Source organism: Tauraco erythrolophus, chromosome 2 (assembly GCF_009769465.1).
Source record: "Tauraco erythrolophus isolate bTauEry1 chromosome 2, bTauEry1.pri, whole genome shotgun sequence".
In the NCBI taxonomy this organism is placed as follows: Eukaryota; Metazoa; Chordata; class Aves; order Musophagiformes; family Musophagidae; genus Tauraco; species Tauraco erythrolophus.
In genome coordinates, this window is record NC_141466.1 from 7,705,166 (window position 1) to 7,727,878 (window position 22,713).

The 22,713-nt window shown below is 39.8% G+C and overlaps 1 protein-coding gene across 2 annotated transcripts in view; it reads right to left on the reverse strand.

Moving 5' to 3' along the window:
- Positions 1-22,713, reverse strand: part of EYA4 (EYA transcriptional coactivator and phosphatase 4) — a 50,012-nt gene that overhangs the window by 10,314 nt on the left and 16,985 nt on the right. For both annotated transcript variants that reach the window (XM_086632067.1, XM_086632066.1), the window contains 3 exons: positions 15,073-15,209; positions 13,552-13,635; positions 4,320-4,409 (listed from right to left, as the gene is read on the reverse strand). In XM_086632067.1, the coding sequence (XP_086488193.1) occupies positions 4,320-4,409; positions 13,552-13,635; positions 15,073-15,209 (311 nt within the window). The remainder of the gene's footprint in view (positions 1-4,319; positions 4,410-13,551; positions 13,636-15,072; positions 15,210-22,713) is intronic.

Sequence of the window (22,713 nt, forward strand, 5' to 3'; positions counted from 1 at the left end):
GCTGTTTAGGTTTTGTTAAGCCTTTCAGCTACATTGTTCTAGCCTTGAAAACTCCAGGTAACTGTTCTGCTGATAATTTCATTATTAAGTTAAATATGAGTGGGTGGCAAAGGCTCAGCTGTCTACGTACATTTTTGTCCTTCACAGTTTGTTCATTGACTCCAGGAACAGGAGATGAGGGGAACACGCAGTTTTCTGATTACGTGTCCCTTGTCCCTGCAAGAAGGTTGTTAAGTTTCCAGTCCCATAAGAGGATCAAATCCAACAGCACTCTCCAGCCTCTTCCTTTCCCCTCTTCCTGTTCTCCTCTTGGATCTACAGCTCACCTCCTCACCATACTGGCAATTCACATTTGCTGACCAACAACAAACTCATGTGCCCACCACTCCTTGCTTTTTTTTACTTTGTTTTCCCATTTGCTTATCTACTTCAACTAAAATGTTCACATTTCACAAATTCACTTAGATGGTGTGAAAAAACTTTCCGGGGAAAAAAGAAAAAGCAGATAGTTTGAGCAGATCTTCTTTTCCCAAAAAAGGCACAACAGTTGGCACAACACTACATCTGAGTTTGCTTGTAAAAGATACCAAACAGTTGTGGAGAGGAAGAAAAGCAAGCAAGCTCTCTGCCACTTTAAATGTTAAGGTAAAATACTTTTCACATCAGCTACAGTACTGACTACGCTCAAGTCACAGCACTGTCAGTGCAAGGTCAGAACTAAGAAAGATAAAATATATTTCCTGTTACTGAGAGTACAGGAAAGGAATCTAGGTACAATAACTGGCTTTTGCTTGAAGCAATACTAGTTTAAATTATATCTGAGTGCAGTCAATTCTTTGGAGCAATTTTTAGAGCCTAAAAATTTGAGAGTACAGAATCAACAAATCATCCACAAAATTATCCTCCTGGAATGGACAGTAATTTCATTATCCAGTAAAAACACTGACTCACCACAATGAGTACAAAAAAGTTATTACTGAGAGGATATTCGGCACTATGCTTTCTCAGGCTACTCAGCACACCCCTTTTTATGTATATCTTCAGTCTCTCCTAAAACTAGTTTGACCTGCCTCCCAAATGCTGACTTACCTAAATCCTATTTTTTATTTCTCATTTTAATTTCTAATGCGAAAAAATGATGACAAAATGTTATTTAAAATACAGTAAGATCACCATAAAAATGGAAATGTAATTAAGTTTCTTTGAAATAAATACTTTTTTCTTTATCATCCTGAGATTTGAGGGGGATAATGGAGTTGCAAGATTCAAGTCCAAATTCCTGCTTGCAGTTTGTAGGAATTGCATTTTCTGCGTGCATAGTACGCCCTACCAACACTTCTAAAAGCTGTTTTAAAATTAACACTGAGATAGGGAGAAAAACTTAATTTTATTCCTTACCTGGTTGAGAACAGAATGCATTAGTCTGGATGTCATTATAGAACTGAGTCCCATCTCTAAGCATTGTTTAGGCACATGAACTTTCTAGAGCACCAGACTCCTATTTTCATGGCAAAACACCAACCGCCCTCCCAAGCGATACTTCTCAAGCTAACTAAAATTTATACACTGCGAATAAAATAGCTGGAGAACAGCCTAGGCTAAAATAAAAGTGCAGCTTGGCTGATTAGAACATGGGTTACTGGGTCAGCGGGGAATGTCTCAGCAGATCGGAATTTCTGCATCAGCAGTCACTGTAGTGAGAGAGATTTGCATAGAGGAAGGAAAACTTTATTTTTGTATGTGATAACTTTCAGTAACTTGGTTATTATTACAAGACCCTAGTATGTGGTGGTTGCAACCAAGAAAGACAGAAAAAAGAGAGCTTAGAGGACATAGTGACTGGAGTCAATATTCCAGGAGTATAGGTTCATTAGTACATTATGAATGTTCATTAGTGTATTATTCAGCTGTCATGTCCGGAGCCACGAAGTTTATTGTGGGATGAAGATGAAAGTAAGACAGAAGGTATGGGACCTGATGGCTCAGCATTAAAAAAGTGAGACGTTGAAAGGGTAAGTAATCTGTGTAGTGAATAAAGGCCTATCTCACTTCCTCCAATAAAAGCCCTAAGGTCTTGTGTCTTGATGGTCTCAACCATTAACAGCTCAGCACCCACCTCCCCTCTCTTGGAAGAGGATGGAGAGAGAAAGACAGAGAAAGAGAGATGGAGAGAGGGGGAGAAATGAGAGAGAGAGACCCCAAGTCCGAATTGGGGAATTTTCAGAATTCATTACACATTCATAACGCAGATGCACCGCAATATTCAGTAACGGTCATGTGCTCTGCAAACATATTTAAATAAACAGACAGATTTATTCACCTACATATTAAAGGATGCCTCTATGTACTTTGGCACAGGATGCCATGCAATTCTATCTTATTGCTAAGAAGACAGAAAATTGTTGGACTTCTTGCATATGCCAGAATATGTGCATAGAGCTCATTTCAGAACAAGACGTTTGGAATTTTGGTAATCTAATAAGAGAGTTGGTTTTGAAACAAAGATGAATTCTGGGCTAGAAAATACTTAATTGCATATAGAAATTGGTTTTAATCAAATCAAATTCATTGAGTTATGAGATTCTCCAAGAGAGTCCGCAAGTAGTGTTTTTTGATTTATCTAAAACTGAAAACTGTTTGGATACTGTTCAAGCTCTGGAATGAACCAGAGTATGAATTTTTGAACAGGATATTAAAACCACCCTATGAAGAATATACAAAATATGATGATCCACTTATGACAGCTGAATCTGAGATCTACAAAGAAAATAAATAACGAGAGAAAAGAATGAAGCTTCAACGGCCATGAGCAAGAAAACAGAGGTATGGAAAGAGGACAAGGCTCCATTTTGCTAAACTCTTCCACTCGAACTCAGCACAAGATTGAGGAACTCTGGGCATATGCTACTGAACAGCTTAAAGTTCATTGGGTGCCACATGAAATCTGAACACACAGGGGCAAAGGTCTGCTAAGAGGAAATGTAAGCAATGCTTTGAAAAATTGGTTTGGAATCTATCCCTGGTGCAGAGCACCAGAAGGAGAACATTCACTGAATGCACTTGCATTGTCAAGCCATGACTCACTAGGTCTGCAATAGAACATTCACTGGCAAAGGTATGGCCAGGGTTTTACTCTAAACGTTTCTGCTGCTGGAAGAAGAAAGTGCAGCTGAGGTACAGGGTGAAGTAGATCCCAGTTTCTTGATTTAAAAAGAGCTAAGAATAAATAAGGTCTGCAAGGGATGACAAAGACAACCACAGCCTGGTACTTTCTGCTTATTGCCTGCAGTCGATGAAGGAACAAAAGAAGTGCACGCTAGAAAAATCAATGTCCGAGTGAATGGAAAAATCTCATTTATCCTCATTTTTTCTGTTCACTCACCAGAGACCTTTCTCTGGCATTTTAAAAAAAAACCTCAGTCTCCCAACTGCCATTAGTGGCAAAATTCCTGTCCATGGAGGGAACTATGGGATCAACTCTGAGTAAGAAAACAACTGATTTAGACCAGGGGAAGGTCTGAAAAGCCCATCATTTAATTTGAGAATTGTTTTTCACCCCGTCTCTTGACACATATGGTTGTCAGACTGTCACTTTCCACGTTAACAGATCTGGGCTCCCGGAGTGAAATGAAGTCTATGAAGCCCAGCTGACAGGCCTGCTTCCCAGACCACTGCCTCTGTGGCGATCCATCTGTGTGCATCTGACAGGTGAGTGGTCCACAGCCATCAGTCCCTAGGACGAGGTCTCTCTCTTGCACACTCAGGGTACATCGTGACAAGCCTTGTGGTCGCCTGATTATCTCAGGAAGAGACATCACTGATGAGTACATCTATCGTAATTCCAGCTCTTTGATGCTGCAGTCTTTGAGGTAAATGAAGAATATTCTGCCTTTGAGTAAGAAAGGGGGTCCTGTGGTCAAAAGGCTACTCAGGTATGTGAAGAGAAGAACACAGACTCTTGTGGTCAGATGATGGCACCCACTGAAAGCGAATGTAGAGAACTTCACAGAAAGAATGGGAGGCACTTATGTCCCCCTCCTGTAAATGACTGCAGACAGCTCCAAATCCATGGAAACTGAAAAGATGGCCATAGGACTAAGGGAGGAAAGGGTAGTTTGCAGATTCCCTCTCAGTTTCGTGGAAGGGTTCTGGTGCCATGTAAAGTCACTGCCACCTGGCTAACTTCTCTCTGATTAAAGTATGAGAAACCTAAAGTCCAGCTAGGCAGAAAATGTCACACACAACAAACGCTAAAGCACAACAAAACCACTATGTTAAAAACCCAGGTGTAATGGTGTTTATGTTCCTTTGATTCTTACCTCTAAATCATTAAAAAATAAATGTGTGTCAGCAAGATTAAAAATCATTTCTTCCATTCGCAGTCCAAGGGTCACTGCCATTGGTGGATCCTTAAAAAACAGAAAGCAAGGTTAACTACTTAAATACCTTTAAGTTATACCAGAATAACTTTAAAACTGCTAAATACAAAGTGTTAAATATTAAGCTATTTTAACATAACACAGAAAGAAGAGACTGCTGAACCTGTGTGAGAACATTTGGGGAGCTGGGGATGCTGAAACACTGAGTTTTTTGAAAGTCAAGGCAGTTGCGACCTGGCTATAGGGACAGGGAAAACCTGGTGGTCATATGTAAACCTGCATAAAGAAGGAACTTATCACAAAAGATGTATGTAAGAAACCCAATATTTATTGTAATAAGAATACACAACATTTTTAATCCCTGAGTCTTTTATAAAAATATGTATCTTGCCTGTCAATTTGTGGGCAGAAAAAAGCTGAGTGATGGAGCAGCAACTAATTCTTCTGACCCAATGCACTGAGTCAGCAGCTGAGGTAGGAATGAAATTATTCCACGTGACACCCAGTGCACTGCACAATTCTTCTGATCTCTTGGCTTTTCCTCCCAACTTTTGGGCACACAGAAGTCCTCAGCAAGGTCATGCTAAACTGGACTAGGAAAGGTAATCATCTCTACCAAATGATTACTTTGTAAGCAATTATCCTGCACTGTGATTTAAGAGGCCTCTTTGATTTCTGATGTCTCCGCTGTACAGAGACACAAAAGGTAGTCTGAACCTAAGCCCACTTCCCCAAACTGAGTTTCACTTCGGATAAATCATCACTGCCTTGCCTATACTTAGGCCTATATTACTCATCTCCCACAATTTCTGCTGCTCCAGTATGTATACTCAAACCTTGCACTTGGTCCTTCTCCATCTCATTATTTATTGATCCTTGATCTCAATATTTACCCTTTTTCCATGCAGGCACTCACTGATGAATTTCCAGGCTCTCTTTTATGATTTATTGCTTGTATTCATTCAACAATGTTCCTGTAAGTGTTCTAAGTGTTCTTCAGTGTGCCTACGATCTGTAGCACAATTCTTCAGGCGATCCCCAGGAATGGGAAAGCATATGTAAGTTTGTTCTCTGATGAAATACAGGATTCCTGTCCCTGGATGACATCCATTCAAAATGTTGCATCTGCTCGTACGTCAGCTTCCACACTATCAAATCACTCTACCTCAGCAAGATACTGCAAATCTGCCACTCTGCAATAGCAGCTGGTCTGAGAGCATTCAGTGTACAGTAAACACGAGATAATTAATTACACCTCACTAGGCTTGCTAGGAAAGAGGTTAAGCCAATTTGCATTACTGTACATTTGCTTTACAATGAGAATGCACACAGACAGTTCCTGATGCTTAGCTGACACTTGGTAACTAGTTTTATCACTGCCTTAATCATCTGTTTGAGCTTGTAGGGTTCAGTAAACTTTTCTACACTTAATCTACTGCAATGGACTTATTTTAAAATAGATGTGATCCTTTTCTCATTAAAATAAGAAAAAAAAATCTGTATTTCACGATTTAAACTCTGATTGACGCTAGCGAGTTTTCAGAAATCCTTTCTTAAATACCTTGAGATTAAAAGTCTAAAAGTTTACCAGCATCTGGCAACAAAATCACACAAAACTTCAAATGATCATTTGTTAGTATTAGCATCAAAGGCTTCCCAATCAGGATCAGACATCTGCTATGCAAGGGCTTTGCAACGACAGAATAAAAGATGGCTTCTGCCCTCAAGCACTTAAAAACTAATAGTAAAATCTGAAACATAGACATATTTTGACCCTTGCTCATGAAAAAGTCAGACTTGAAGGAAGGAATAGTGTACAAGAAATTGTAATGATCCAAAGTAAGATCCAATTCTCTGGCAGTGAAAGGAAATATTTTTATGTTGACCCTTGAACTGGTCTAGACTACCTTTCAGAAGTAGAAACCAAATGCAGTGCTTAGTAACATGACTTTATCCCCTACGTCTTCTGCAGGCATGTTCACTGGATCTGAACGTCACGTGGCTGAAGGCAGCAGCAAGTGCAAAGGTCAGTTTTCCAAGGGGATGATTAAGGAACACACGTTAACAGATTTGCAAAAACTCATGTAAGATACTTCGAACACAAATCATCGAAATACTCTGGACTCATAAGATTCCTCATCAAGCCATAATGCTTTTATCAAAATGTCATCACATACAAACATGTGTTTCTCTCTCCTTTCTCTTGCGTTTTTTTTTCTGTGCACAGTAAATTACAAATTTTTCTTCCTAGATACAATATAATAAAGAGTATCTGCAATATGCTGCTTTACCTCAATCCTACAAATACTAAAGCATGTGCATAACTTTATGCACAGGTGGTAACTCATTATTATTTATGTGAGTTAAGTTATTCACTGGAGTGCTTCCAAGACTGGAATCTCAGACTTTTGATTCTCAGCCTCTTTCTTCCCCTTCCTGTGTAGAAGCAGACTTAAATGCAGAAATTTGCTATAACATATTCCATTATAATCCAATCTATTTTTATGAAAACTACCACCTATGTATCACAATTTCCTGCCCTGCCTAGTATACTTGAAAGATGTAAACGTGACAAGGCTTTTATGATTTTCTTATTAGTAGTATTTTTGTAACCAACTATGCCTGACTTTATTACTGTTAAAATGAGATTTCCTATGTTCCTGTTTTGACAAAGGCATGTGTAGGATATTGCTAGGTACTACATGTAAAACAAAATTAAGCAAAGATAATTCATTTCAGCTTAGCATGAAATCAGTCTGGGATCTCCCCGTAACAACTTCTGCTAAGAACAGTCACTGGAACTGAACTCTCAAGATATGAACAATTCTTCCTTTAATAAATTGGCTGAAACTTGCACTGCAACTGTTTAATAAGGATTAAACATCACGTTCCAGCTCTTGCCATGCTAAGTTCATTACTTCACATACAAAAATAGACAGAGAGAGCAAATTTGTCAGGGTCTTGTGGTTTTATAATGTTTGCACAACACGGAGGAACATCCCAATCATCGTTTTACTGTCTTTCAACTTGAAGCAGAAGTTGCAGACTGACTCAAGTGGCACAAAGAACTGAGTGTTGAAAAGAAAGCAAGAAACATGTGCAGCTGATACAGATTTGGGCACAGCAAATTGAGAAACCGAATAAAAGGCAGACTGAACTTCTGCCAAAAGGTATTTTGTGCTACTCTGCACAAGCATACACAAAGAGGAAACAGTAATACAAAAAAAAATCTGGAAGTTTTCCCCAGATAATTTGCAGAATAAAGAAGCACAACTCTTTGGCCCTCAGAGGCATGATTTTAGCCAGATATCATTAGCGTGCAAAAGAATCAAGACCAGCTACAGCACTTCTGTATACCAAAATACAAATGACTTTAGTTATGTTAGTATGAAGGCACTAAACTGGAGCCAGACTGTCTGTCTGTGGACTTCTGTACCAGACCGGTCCATCCACTGGAATGCCTCCTGGGATACTAGGTAAAAATATCCTGGGAGGACCAATATTTAAATGTTTTGACCAAGACGAAAGTGACTGGATAAAGCCCCAAAAGCTCAGTGCCCATTAGTGGAAAAAAACCTATTTTATATTGTCTTGGAAGGTCAGGTTTCAGCACAAGACATTCAAAATAATTTAATTAAATGGAAAAATAATACAAACACGGCAAAATCTTTTTTATAAAATCTCAGAAAACAAATAGATAGAATGTTAAGTAGATTCATTGTGACAGGAATTTGTATGCATGAAGCCTTAAAAATAAGCAAGAAAACAAGCAGAATATATGAATAATATTTTAAGAATAGATTTTCAATGGGTGGCTGTCCTGAACAGACTGACAACAAAATCAACCTCATGAAAAAGTGGAAACGCTTAAGTTAAGCACCACTATTTTTAGCTTGAAGTTCAGCTCTCACTCTCTCAGAGGGGACACTTGTTCCCAGGAAAGCTTCCTGTGGGTGGCAATGGAGGAAGACAATACATCTCTTCTTAATAACCATTTCTAGTGGCCGATGAAGGAAAACTCACATACTCCATAGGGAGTTTCTGTTCCATGCTCTGTAGAAAGCAGTAGGAAAACTGACTCAGAGGTCTCAGACAATGAGGGAGTGAATGGAGAGGACAACCGGAGGTCATGAGAGATACACTATTAATACAGGCGGATAAAAGTACATTTATGAGTGAATTTGGAAATTTCATCATAGGTGCTAATGGTAAAAAAGTTTTTCTGTTTAATGACCAGACAAGCAGAGAATGAGCAAGAAAAAGCTTCTGAGCCCTTACCAGAGAAGTGTACAAGGTTAAAGTAGCCTCCCGACAACATTCTGTCACTGGCAATGCTATCAAAAAATGTCAAAATGTGATCAAGTGTGGATTTGTTTTGATTTTTGCACTTGGAAATCACATTCTCTCCCTTCTAAGGTCACAAGGGACTTTCATTCTTTTTTAAACAGTTGCACCTTGAGTTACAGCATTTATTTGGGCATCCTTGCCCTCTGGATTGACCTGGGAGAAATGAATGAAACATAAATGCTCGGAGGTAGGCAAAACTCCAGCTTAATCAGCCTTAAATCAGCAAGAATAACTGGAATGCAATGGAACAAAGAATACACACTGTTCACAGAGAGTAAGAATGTACCTCATAAACTTTTAACAGATGATGACATCTCCTAACACATGTCCTGTCACATCAACAAATCCTCACTTAAGAGCTCAGCATTGTAGAAAACTGTATCTGCCAACTGGTGCTCAGCTGCAAAAACCATCATCAGCCGCACAAGTCACAATGTAACAGCTCATATGTTCATAATTTGCTACTGCAGTAAATAATTAAAAATAGAAATGTACTAGTTTTATGAAGTACGAAGCAGATGAGCAAATGAGCTGAACAAGAGGTACTCTTACTGCTGGGAGGCAGCACAGTTTCCCTGGAACCTAACAGAGGTGTAGCGTAGTTTTTATTCTCTATTTTAGCTCTGACCAGCCCAATAAAATAACTACTATACCAAAAGTCAGACAGAAACACCTACAGGCAGAAAACAGCAAACCACAGAATATTTCTCTGGGTAAGTTTTATATTGTAAATATCAAAGTGGTGCATTGACCAACCTCTGGCCAAATCTCTCCCACTTCAGTGGAGTTTAAAGCTATACTCTACTGGTGCCCGGATAAGAAGCAGCAAATTGCCCTGTGTTTTAAATGAGATGCTTACAGCTGCATCCAACAAGTTAAATCTTTCAGCAAATTACTAGTTTTGTTTTTAACATGGTTATTATAACTGCCCTATATAATTCTGAAATCAAATAATAATCACACCTTGCAAAGGCTGCACAACTTCAGAAATCCTCAGGCATAAGTGAGAAATCTGTTGTTCTCTTGACAAATATATGACCTGAAACTTGCCCCCTGGATCCAGGCCTTCCCACGTAACCCCTGCCAACGAGTGCCCCCATTGCCTATGGGAATGTTGGTTTGTCCTTCCTTTTTCTCTTCTACTCCAACCACTTGTTAAACTGTAGAAATCTTTTGAAAGAGAAACTTTTTGTCTCCTGGTAGAACTGCAGCTCTCAAGTGCTTCTACAGTCACATGTTGGTCCCTCTGCCTGGCCATAGAAGCGTGATGGCCACCTCCAGGTGCTGCATCTTCCCTCGCTGCATTCCTTGTGCAGCCTGATTTGCAGCAGAGCAGAGAGATTTTTTAAAAGAGTAAATTCCGAATGTTTTGGTTTTGCCTGGTTACTGCAACAAACAGGGTAAAGAGCTAGTGAAAAAGGGGAATGAAAGTTTATATGTCAAGGAGTAGATGGGAAAGAACTGAAGGTGAATATCCTTGCCTGTCTGTATATTCACACTAGCTCTAAATGCAGCATCTCACTCCTTGACAGTATGAAGTGAGCACACGTGGTATAAGATGCCTTCCATTAAAGCAATGCTCACATTAAAGACTCACTAATCTCATTTAGAATATATAAATATGGGGGAAGGAGAAAACTCTGCATTTCCTGTGAGGGTTCTTTTTTGTGATTTCTTTTTTGGGAGTAATCTGATAATGTTACAGAAAATTGGCTCACAAAAAATATGGAAGAACACAGTACATACAGCTGGCCATCTGTGTGACATTACACGCCTTTATTTTTAAAATCAGATAGTAAAATTACCACAATGTATCCCCATTATTTTACCCTGAATTCTTTTTTCATTGTGAATTAACAATTTTATACCAGCTTTCCAGGATAAACAGCTCTCTCAACACTTTTGAATGACGTGTGTGCTCACAAGACTTCTGCTGAGAACCTCACAATTCATGGACTATTTACTCTCATAGCAACTCATTTCTCATAACAATCCAGACTTCAGTCTGGATTAAGACCTTGTTTACAGATGGAAATCACATGTAGAAAAGATAAGGGACACATCTGCTAAAGAGGTCATGGACCAGAGACTGACTGGGGTCCAGCTCTGCTATCTTTCCCTTCTCCCATGTCTAACCTCTTAGGCACTTAGGCTGAGGCATGTCTCACCTTGAGTGTAGGCAACACTTCAATGACATGCAAGAGTTAAAGCCTACTCATGATAAGCTCATCACATATTCCCTAGGATCCTTGCAGTCAGCGATATACACATTTGTGCTTCATTGGTAATTACTCATTACCTTCTCAACAAGTTCTCTATAAATCTGGCAAAGGTAGTCACTGCAGGAAGGAAAAAGTCTTTTATTATATGCGTCTGGCAACAAACACATTTCCCTACTTGTGTGGATGCCACCTATCAATCAGGACCAAAAAAAAAAAAAAAAGGATTTTACTTAAGAATTCCTCTCCTTTTGCTTCACAGTTGTTCACGACATTTGTTTACTGATGCTGATCTCAGCAGTATAACTACACGAATTTCACTTGCCCTTGAGATACTCTTGGTTTATACAAGCCAACTTTTATCTGCTGTCAGTACTACTGGCTGTTAATATGCCATTAGTCTTTCCAAGGACTCTGTTGGGAGAGTCAATTTTAGCAGCAGATGTGTTCTTAAAGAACAGTGGTACTGAAATTTTTTCAAATATCCCTCCTCGTAACAAAGGGGGAAACCAAGAGGAATTACATTTCTGTTGCTGCCTCTAAGACAAAGTTATCCATAGATGTTTGTGAGCTACAGTCTGTGCTCTGCTTTTTAAAACTTTTGTATTAAAGTTGACTTAGACTTTACTCACATATTATGTGAGATGGCACATGCAATGTAAACATGCTAAGGGCACAAGCTAAAAAGGACGAAAGGAATGATTCTATGAATCATTCACCCCTCTGGGGTGATCTTATTGCAGCCTTCCAGTACTTAAAGGGGGCCTACAGGAAAGCTGGAGAGGGACTTTTTACAAGGGCATGTAGTGATAGGACAAGTGGCAATGGATTTAAACTGAAAGAGGAAAGATTTAGATTGGATATAAGGAAGAAATTCTTCACTCTGAGGGTGGTGAGGCACTGGAACAGGTTGCCCAGAGAAGCTGTAGATGCCCCATCCCTGGAGGTGTTCAAGGCCAGGTTGGATGAGGCTTTGGGCAACCTGGTGTAGTGGAGGGTTTCCCTGCCCATGGCAGGGGGGTTGGAACTAGATGATCTTTGAGGTCCCTTCCAACCCAAACCATTCTATGATTCTATGAATGACTTCATCACTGGGGCAATTCAGCAAGTTCTGTGGCAGTCTATGGGCTACACTCAAAGTGATATTGATGTTCATGTTCAGCTAGGTTTCTCTCTTGTCTTGATAACTATAAGTTAGAAATGGTTCCAACAAAGTCACTGTTGTTGCAGTGTTTGAAAAACAGCAGAAGAGGAGTTTTTGACAGAGTACTGAAACATGCACTGATTTGGCACTGTGAAGCTGCAAAACAAGCAAGGCTGTTTTCTACAAGACATGAATAACCATCCTTATCTCGGCATTCCAGAAATTCTGATTTTGGTTTGGGCCTGTGAGCTTTCCTACCAGCTTTCTCTTTTACTAATCAGAAAAAGCTGTCTCAAAACACGGAGAACTGGCCCATCTGTGGTTGCAATTCACAGGTTACAGCTTAGGACATTTCTAACCCATTGGATGGGGAGGTGGGTGTGGAAAGCATTTCTCTAATGTACTGTTTCTCACATTCTTTTCTGAATGTGATTCTGGCTGGGATAAAGAGACAGGAAACATGCTAAACAAGCCTTTCATCTGACATAGTATGGGCACGGCTATGTTCTTAAAAAGAAATACCTTGCATTAATTTCACTTGAATGGCACAACACCTAGAAAACCACATACATACATACCAACATTCCCCATGTTCATTTTCTTCCTTTCATACATTTACCCTAATTGTTTGTTTTATCCAGCCCTTTAGCTCTACCTCTACCAGCAGTCTGCTCCTGCTGCTACACACTGGTCTTCCCTTCTCCCCTTGCTCAAGCAGCCATCTCCTGGGCTCCCACCACCAGCCCCGTGAAGCTCGCTGCTGACTCAGCAGATGAGCTCCTGCTCCTGCAGGTTGCCACTGCCTCTCTCTGCCTCCCTCACTCTTCCTCCTGCTCTCCTGCTCGCTGCTCTATGACCTGAACTCCTTTTGGATCTCCTCAGAGGGGAGAGGATGCGTACAACTGTCTGCTTGGGAGAAGGATTCACAGGATTCACTCCCCAGCATTACTCACCCCAGAGCCAGCCAAGGGAACCAAAGATTCAATGGAAGAGCTGGGGAGTCAAAGAATAACATCTGCAGCTGGCGCCGAAACAGGTCAGTCTCTTACTTACTCATCCTGATCATTAATTTCTCTGTAAATTCACTCATCGCTCCAGTTTATTTCTTATTTCTTCCTCTGTGCATCCAGATACTGTCAGTTAATTCCATTTGCCCATGACATCTGTTATCTCCCTGCAACATCTCTTCCAATGTGCCTCAGGAACATCATCCTTGTTCCTCTATAAACTCTTCCCTCGTTCGCAGCACCTGCTTCAGCCCTGCCTCATACTGTGCTTAGGGTCTATGTCTCATCTCTCTCCTTGACTTTTTCCCATTAGCCCTCTGAAAATGGGGTTTACTGTATACTTTCACTCTAACTCCACCCAAGCCATGATGAACACGGAAGGTGAAAAACACATACATGTGCAGGGCAGACAGCTCTGATACAGTGAATTGAGGCAGAATTCATGGCTCACATACCTTGCCATACTTCTGTGCGTAGGATCCTGTAAGCAGCGAATGAAAAACTATGATTGTTTCATCCAAATCCCAAACAAATACACGCTGAAAACAGAAGCGAGGATAATATTATTAAACAAATAACACCAAAGTCCCACCATCATCCCACCCAGGGGGACTAAATGTCAAATGAGTCCTAAAGTTTAACCAATCACTGAACCAAGCATTTTTCTCTGAAAATCAGCAAGAACAGTGTATCATGCATGGTAAAAAGTCAGAAAGAGAGTAACTTCTGAACTCTTCAACCATTTATTTGTCCTCTAAAAAGCTTTTCAAAAAAGCTGTATAACACAGATTTCAGAAACATGATGGGGGTCAAACACAATTGTTAAATTAACTTCAGGATAAACAGTACTCTAAGATAATTCTCTGCAAGACCTATTGATTCTTCTTTATTTGTACTGTATAGCTAAAATTAAATCTTGGGTAAAAGTGCTATATGCCACATACAATGCCATACAGAATTTAAATAATATAGTAGGATAAAACAGATTATTGTAACTCAAAAAAAAAAAAAAAGGAAAGAAACTCCTTATATTGATAAGGGGTTCATTTTTACTGGTAAACTATAGAACAGAAGAAAAGCTGAAATGTAAGGAATTAGAGTCCTATCACTGTAAAAGTTAAATCCTTTGAAAAGTAAAAAATCTGTAAGTGCCTGAATAAAAGCAATGGGATTTACATCCAGTGCCTAGCACTGCAGCCCACCCTGCCAACCCGGGATCCACTGTGTGGCCAGTCGAGTCCCAGCAACAGTCTCGTCTTCTGCTGTACCCGGAGCTGGTCGGTGAAGGCACAGCAGCGGGGCTGGCCAGGGCTGCTGGCTCCCAGTGCTGGTCTGGTGGCAGGAGGGGACACAGCGTGCCGCAGGCAGCATGTTCCCCTGATGCAGAGCTGGAGTGTTTCATACACACACAGGCACTTCGCTTCCTACCCCTCCTCCTCCTCCTGTCACTGTGAGGCAGCGCGCTGGTAACACAGGAGTAATAAGACTATAATTACTCCGTTGCTAAGAGGTGACCTGTGTTTTAAATCGTCACCCCATATATTAGGCAGATGTATTTCTTCTGTAAGGCACTGATCTTGCACATACTTAAGTACAGCCATAACTTCACTGACACAAAGCTGCCTGACGGAAATCCACGACATTGCTTACGAGGAAAAACCTGTCCTTACGTATTTGAAAGGCTACGGCCAGATGATCCCACATATTTACACTGCGTTCATAAATACACGTAATTAAGCTGAACAATATACTCGAGATTTGCTATTCTGCCTAACTTTGTCATACAGAACACTAACACCTCATTGTAGATGTATGCTAAAATAGCAACTAACATCTATCTGCTATATTGTTAGTGAGACTGAGTCTGTCATGTTTTCTAAAATGCTTTAAGCTATTTCCACAGCTGTACTTTGCAGAATTTACTTTTCATCAGAAGAAACCTCCACATTACCGTTCATCAATTACCGCAGGCATACCTCCAAGTCACTGTCCGGAGGGGGTGATGGATTATTCTTCCGCCCTCTACCCCGAGACTTTGACCCAGAACTCCTACATGTTCTCTCATCAAGATCTTTGATTGGTGTGGAGGGGCTCTGCACTGTGTCAAACTCCCCTGTAAAGTCAACCATTCATGGCAAAATTAGTGCTGGATTTTTAAATAAGAAACTTTTTTTCTCATAGCTAGACAGGTCTGTATGCAAACTCAACCACAAGATGCACCTAAAAAAGTTACATAAAATGAGTGATAACATGGTTCGTCTTATGTAGATGGAATCTGCAGATGCCACATACACTTCTATCAAGAAAACATTATAAACCTTAGCAGAGTAAGAGAAATACTAAGATGACACATACGCATGAGCAGACATATATACAAATACACATGATCCCATGTAAAATATTGATATATCCAAGGAAGATGTATTTTAAAAGTCACACTAATGACTTCTAAAACCATGAAATGCCTTTTAGTTAAAGTAGTTAATTTCCCATGTTTGGAGCCCAGCTAGACTTATTGCCAAGTCTTGTGTTAATTTTACCAGAACACCCTTTGGCACTTGTCCACTCAACAGAAAAGTCAGTCAGCTTCCTGCTTCATGTCCTCCTCCCACGTCACCTGCTCTTTAGTAGAGTTCACCTTTTTTTCCACCTTACCTCTGCCCATAAATTGGCAGAGGAAAGTCATAATATTACATGCAATATTCCAGTGACTACCAGAAACAGAGTGAAGTCATACTTGTTTTATTCTGATCATCTTCAAGTATCAGCTGTTGTCTGCTGTCAAAGAGAAGATGTGCTAGAAGGATCTTGGATCTCACATGGCATAGTTGCTCTTAATACTCAGGCTTATCCCAGACTTACTTACCCATTAATCTACTTGGCCTCTGCTGGCAACGAAGGGCTTTAGAGGTGATCACAAATCAGTAGCCATGTAAGACAGACAGACTGCATGGGACCTCCCCTCACAAAGTAATTTTATGCTGCAGCTCAGTAAATGGAAAATATCCTTTTCTTCATAACACAGGACCTTCAGTGCCCTTTTAGAATTGCTAGCAATAAATGCAATTTGGCTAGGTTCCTGAGTGTTAAATGACACAAATTCTCCTTCATCATCTATCCTATTAATGATTTGAATTTTCTCCGTTAAAGAAGGAAAGAGTACAGCTTAGATCTGACACCTGTTATAGAATTTGATTCAAGAGAGTCCTTGTGCTGCATGTAAATGTGCATTTCTGGGCCACTTTGGTAATGTTTGTTAAAAGTGCTCATGATGGCACATCTGCAGAATAAAGTAACACTTGGTACAAACATTTCCCAAGAAGCATCTATGATGCATCTGATTTTGAGCTGGAATCTGAACATCATTCATTTTTACAAAAGAGCATCGCTAAGGTCACCAAAGTCCTCCAGGCAACAGAGAAAGTGGCTAGCGGACCAAGGAGAGTGATTTTTCTGCTCCGTTCTGAACTTCCAAGACCACGTCTGGAAAAATGTCTTGTTTTGGGTCCCCAAATACAAGAGAGAGATTGAAAAACTGGAGTTAGTCCAGGTGAGAGCTCCCAAGACAGATAAGAGGCAAATGTCTTGTTTTTGGTCCCCAAATACAAGAGAGAGATTGAAAAACTGGAGTTAGTCCAGGTGAGAGCTCCCAAGACAGATAAGAGGCTGGGCACATAGAAGGAAAAGCTGAGTGACTCTTCAGAGAGGTATACAGAGAAAGGACAAGAAGCAATAGACAGAAATCACAGCAAGGTATATCCCTGTTAGATACAAGATTAAAATCCTTCACTGTGAGAGTGGTCAGGCTCTGGGACAGGTGTCCAGAGAGGCTGAGCATTCTCCGCCCTTGGAGAATTGGACACAGCCCTGAGCACCTTGATCTAAGCTGGCTCGTCCATGAGCAGGCTGGACCAAAAGACCCGCAGAGGCCCCTTCCAATGTGAACGATTGAATGTTTCTGTGATCTTCCCTGAGTCACTCACCTCATTCTCCCTCCACAACAAAGGAAAAAACAATTCTAGCCTAGCAGGCTCGAAGAAGAAAAAACACACTGCAGTTTCAAGTAAGAGTCTGTGTGTAATGTAACACAATAGTTAAATTCTTAATCTCTTCCATCATTTATTTATACTTACAGTGAACCATATACAGAAAATTATTAAAATAAATACACTAGGAAGAGATATTTATATATCTTGACTGGAAAAATACTGTTGTATTTCTTGGAAGAATAAGATGTAAGCCCATAATGTCACATTCCTGAATGGGAGCTCTAGACATTGTAAGGAAAGAATTCAAGATTTAAGGAAAGAAAAGAACAAGAAGAAAGTTAGTTCCCGAGTCTACTGTTCAGGATATTTACCTGGAGAAGGACACATCTATGTTCCACTGCTTTCTCCAGGGCACACTGGTTTATTTGACTGAATGACTGATATAGATGAAATATAAAGACATATTTTTCTGACCCAGAATCCACATCCCTGTATCCCTAAGTGGAAGGTGATGAATCCTCCATGAAACAAAAGGAAATCAACTCTGTCCCTCTCACTTCCTGGGAAAGTACTCAAATTATTCTACTATCACCTGGAAGAAGATATTACTACTTTTTTCTCAAACTCAGTGATGACTAGTTCAACATCGCAAAACCAATGTGCTTCTCTGCTTGAGCAGGAAAGAGTCAAACTTTCAGGCAGCAGCTAAGAAGAGATTTTCAGAACTGCATTTTAAGAATTTATTCATTTTATCATTTTAGGTAGGTCTGTCCTAATTTGGATATATGCATATAATATGCATTCTATATTATTTTCTCTTTCAGCTAAAACTCTTATTTGTCAAGAAATGGCAGGAAAGTTAGGCAGCAATAATGATATCTAATGAATAATGTTCTCATGCTGTTTTAACTTTTTCCCTACAGAATGGAGAGACAGTTCTTTTTGACTAATCATTTCTATTCCCAGCACGGTGTTGATGTCAGTAAGGACACTGCAGGCAGTGGAGCGATCAATAAGGTCACATTATCTTGGCTCTTTCTCCATAAGAAGAACAGCAAAATATACTTTGGTAAATGTAGAAATGCACAAAAAGATGCTTCATAACCAGAACTCTAATGTAGCAAAAGCCTACACTGGCTTTAAAAGAAATTCTGAGTGTTCAAGAGTTCTGTATGAAAATATAATTTCCTAGATTTTTCTGACCAAGTGGAAAAAATATCCGAAAACCAAAACCCCAGAAATGAATAGGCAAAAAATTAAATAAGTGAAGATGAATGTTTACATTCTTACCACAAAAGTCTTCATATTTATAACATTTCAACATTTTACAACAAAGTCATGACTCATCTCTACCGTAATGTATGAAAACATCTGTTCTCAATGACTGTGTTTACTCTAATCTACCAAACCCAAAATATGAAAAAGAGCCCTATTCTAAATCTTCTCTGAAAGTATGCAACAACTGAAATAAATAACTTCAGTTTTCATTTAGCATTAGCCATTACCAGTTGTCCCAGGCTTCTGCTTGGGTCGACACTGTACATGATTGCATAATTATCCATTAATCAGTACTGTAACCAATCACTGCACCTTGTAGGTTCTAGGTATTTAAAGCCAACTTCATTTCATTACGCTAATCTCTAAATCAGAATGAGCAGCTGTCTCTTACTTGAACGAAGGTATGCACCTATTTTAGAACTGCAGAAGTCGGTAGTGCATGTTTTTTTCAACAACTGTAGGCTTAATTGCTTGATTTGCTTTTTACCGACAGCAGGCTGAAGGAGCAACTGCGTTTTCTTTCCTCCGTTTGCTTTAGAAATGAGTTTGATGCTGATAAAAGGAAAACTTACTAAAAATTCAGCCATGGAACATAAAAGAATGTGAGAAATTCTAGTACCACTGAAAACCTTACCCTCATGAGGAGTTCCTACTGCAGCTTATATTCGACAGAAATTTTTATAGCAATGTTTGAATTTTTTTAGCTTTTCCAATATTCAACACGTGCCTAATAAATATATCTCATAGCTTCCTCCCACTGGAACTATGAGCAGCATCAGAGATCCAATAAAACAAGAGGAAAATGTTAAAACCAGAACATGGAATGACTGCTTTATCACAGATGCTCACACACGTACTCACACACTGGTTCATGTCCAGCATGAAGCTTTCCATGCCATGGAGACCATGCAGCAGCCTCAGTTAGCGGACAGGGAGCTACAGCACCACTGTTACAAATGGAGGTGGTCTTTCATATCTAGAACACTGTTTCCTACCTCTAGTTTGGTGTCAACATCCACTCTTCCCTGTTAAAACACAGTTGAGCCACTTAAGCAAGAGAAAAGAGGTGTGGGCACAGTCTGCACATAGACCTTTGTGCCGGTTTACATAGTGCCATCTCCCAGAGAAGCTGCAAATGGTGACTTCACTGTGGGTACCAAATTAAGGGAGATCAAGCTCTGCCACATCTCAGTAACCAAACTGGAGCTAATATCCTAGAAGTGATTCACCTCACCTAACTCCGGACATATGAAAGTAAGGTACTAAACATGAAAGTAAGGTACCTAAACATGAAGCTTTCACCCAGGCTCCCTACACACCTATTTCCTCTCCTAGAATTTTATCTGCCCTAGATTAAATGTACTCATGTGCTCATCAAATACACTCAAATGTACTAACATCCTGGGGTAGAATCTCTTAAGGATTCTCCTGACATCCCAATACGAGATGAAGTGCCCCTGGAGATAACTATTTGTCTCACAGATACTCTGTGGTAATGAGTGCACTTAGAAAAATCTTACTGTAGGGCAGGCACAATACAAACACAGTAGAGAAGTGCATGGGAAGGATAAGGAGCTGAGCCTTACAGAGATGTGGGACGGAAGAACTTCTGAGCCCCTTTGTACTCTCCTTATAGATTGACTTTTGTCACATATTCTTATCAGAAAGAGCAATCAGTCAATGGCTTCAACATTAGAAACTTTTATTTTTTTTTTTTCCCCTGGCTTGTAATGTCTTATTGCTTGTTATGAGTAGCTGAAAGAGTAAAGTTTATTTCAGTTTTCATGTCATTTTCTTTACTTGGTCAATAAATGAAATTGCAACTGATATTAACTCTTGATCTGATGGGGCTTCATGATGAAAACAAGAATGTGTGGAGAATACTAGAGGCTTTGGTTAATTACTTGAATTAACAGCTAGCAGACACGTCAGAAGAGTGGAGTGCCTCACTGTGTTTGATCTTAGATTTTAGTTGGAGTAAGTCTTAAGGACCAAGCAATAAAGGCTGTTAGACAGCAACTGAACATGGTGAGGGCAGCAGCTCTGCAGTAGGATCTGCTGTCTCTGAAGTGATCTCCAAGGCACTGCACCTCACTGATGGAAATTTATTTTTACCGTGACACGGAAGGGCACAGGCATGTCATGTATTCGCAAAGTGGGTGTTGCACTCTCAGCAGAGGGTCGCATGATCAGTGCAACACTTCACAGAAATAAGGAGTGTGTGGGTAGATTTGTAAGTTCAGATGCACAACCTACTTAACAGGGAAACAAGTTCGTATGCTTAAACTATCCACAAACAAGAAAAACCCTTACTGTTTCATAAATGTGAAACCTTCAATATTTTTTCAACCTGTGCAAGGTATGTAAGATTCCTTTCTTTCATCAGTGCTATTCAAAACTAAGGGACTTTGCAACACCTGGCAAATTTATATAGCATTTCTAGGAAACATAAATACACAAGGGAGAGACAATATGGGAAACACGGTCCGATTTTCTCCAATAAAAATATGTAGGAATAACAAAGGAACACAGAGAAGTACACAGAACACGCACAATTATCAAAACATCAGCTGTGAGTACTCTTCACACTCTTTTGAAAACACTTTACATATGATTTGTGTCTGTTACATGTCCTGCAACTGCTGAAAATTCACTCGATTTCAAGGTACCTCTTAGCTTTTTCTTTCTAAATTTGCATTCTGAGACTACTGAATAACTTTTTACACTTTCATCGAAAACCACAGGAATGTGTATCTGCCCATATCCATTCCATATCATGCTCTACCACAAACGTGTGTGCACATGCACAGACACACACTCTTTAAAAATCAGCCTGAGGAAAACAGCTGGTAAGGAAAAAATCTCAACTGATGCAATTAGAATTCCAACGTTTTCAGTAAATTTAAGCAGCTTATATGAAGTATGAGGCCTTGCTTATACTTTTCTACACAGTATTACTCTTCTTTTGTACAAATTCATTATTATAATACCTTAGTTTTTCTACTACACTTTTCAGTGAGATATTGCACTTGTTAGGATGACAATCAGGAATGAGTGGATTTTGTGATTAAAGCCCATTTCCCTCCTTTTCGGAGTGTAATCCAAAACACAGTTTGCTCATCTTTTTAAAACTGCTCACAATCTGTGGGCAAGGCAGACGCTACCCACGCTGCATGAGTGAAGCCAGTGTCCCTGGAAGAGATTGCTCCGGCAACGCCGAGCCAGGAAGCTGGCAATTGATAACCCTTCCCATAGATGCTACACACAGCCTTAGGCTACTTAGGTTATGAGTATGTGATGTAATGCTATGCTAGGTCTGTAAGAATTTCCTGTATAACAGAAACAGTACAAGAAAGTGAGCGTGAAAAAGCAGGCTCTGTTCCCAGCAAGGATATCACACTTGTCTGACAGTAGCTGTGAATTCCTAAACTAGCACACCAATATCTTTATAGCTCTGCACTATACTATGCATAATTTCAAACACATAGTTTTAACTTTTCTTTGCTTTCATCCCATTTATATTGAGGGAAAACAAATCGGTGAGATGTTCAGGAACTTAGAAATCTAGCATGAAAAAAAAAAAAAGAAGAAATCAATCCATCTTAACATTGGTGTTTGCAGAACGCACAGACTGGGGTAGGTAAATGACTGTGAACTGGCTTATAACAATAACGAGAAAAAACGAGGAGCTGCCGTCACCCAGCAGCGGTGCCCTAAGAACAGAACTGTGCGACAAAATCCGAGGCTGTGGTGGGTGTGCACAAGGGGGCAGAGCTGGGCTGGCAAATGGAGCCTCCCGATGTCTTCTGAGAACTTTCTTTTCCCAACCTCAACTACTTCAACGTTATCTTTCTAAAGAGGCTCGTGCTAATAGCCGATTGCTCTACTCTTAGTTACCTAAATTGGTGAATTAGTAAGCACAGCTTGCATACATTTGAATAAATCCCATGTACTCTTGCGAGCATGATTTGGCATCATTAAATGAACGACAGCATCTTGTTTTAAATCCTTTACAGCAATACCCCAGAACATGCAGGTGGATACAGGAATGTTCCACTGTCAGTAACAGGAGAGCTCATTGAATTTTTATTTCAAAATTTACTCAAGTAAAATTTGCTACCGTATGGTTGTTTTCAGTACTAACAGATCCCTACCAGACTGTTGTAACTTTTTTCAGGCCTTCTCCTTCCACAGACAATCATCTCAGTCTGCAAGGAGCTTTATTTAACTAACAAATGAACAAGACAGGTTTCCTAACTAAACAACAACAAAAAAGCTTATTTTGACTGGTTTGCATGATAAAGTTTTCTGAAAGGCATGCGCTTAAAAATGTCAATATTCAAACAAGGT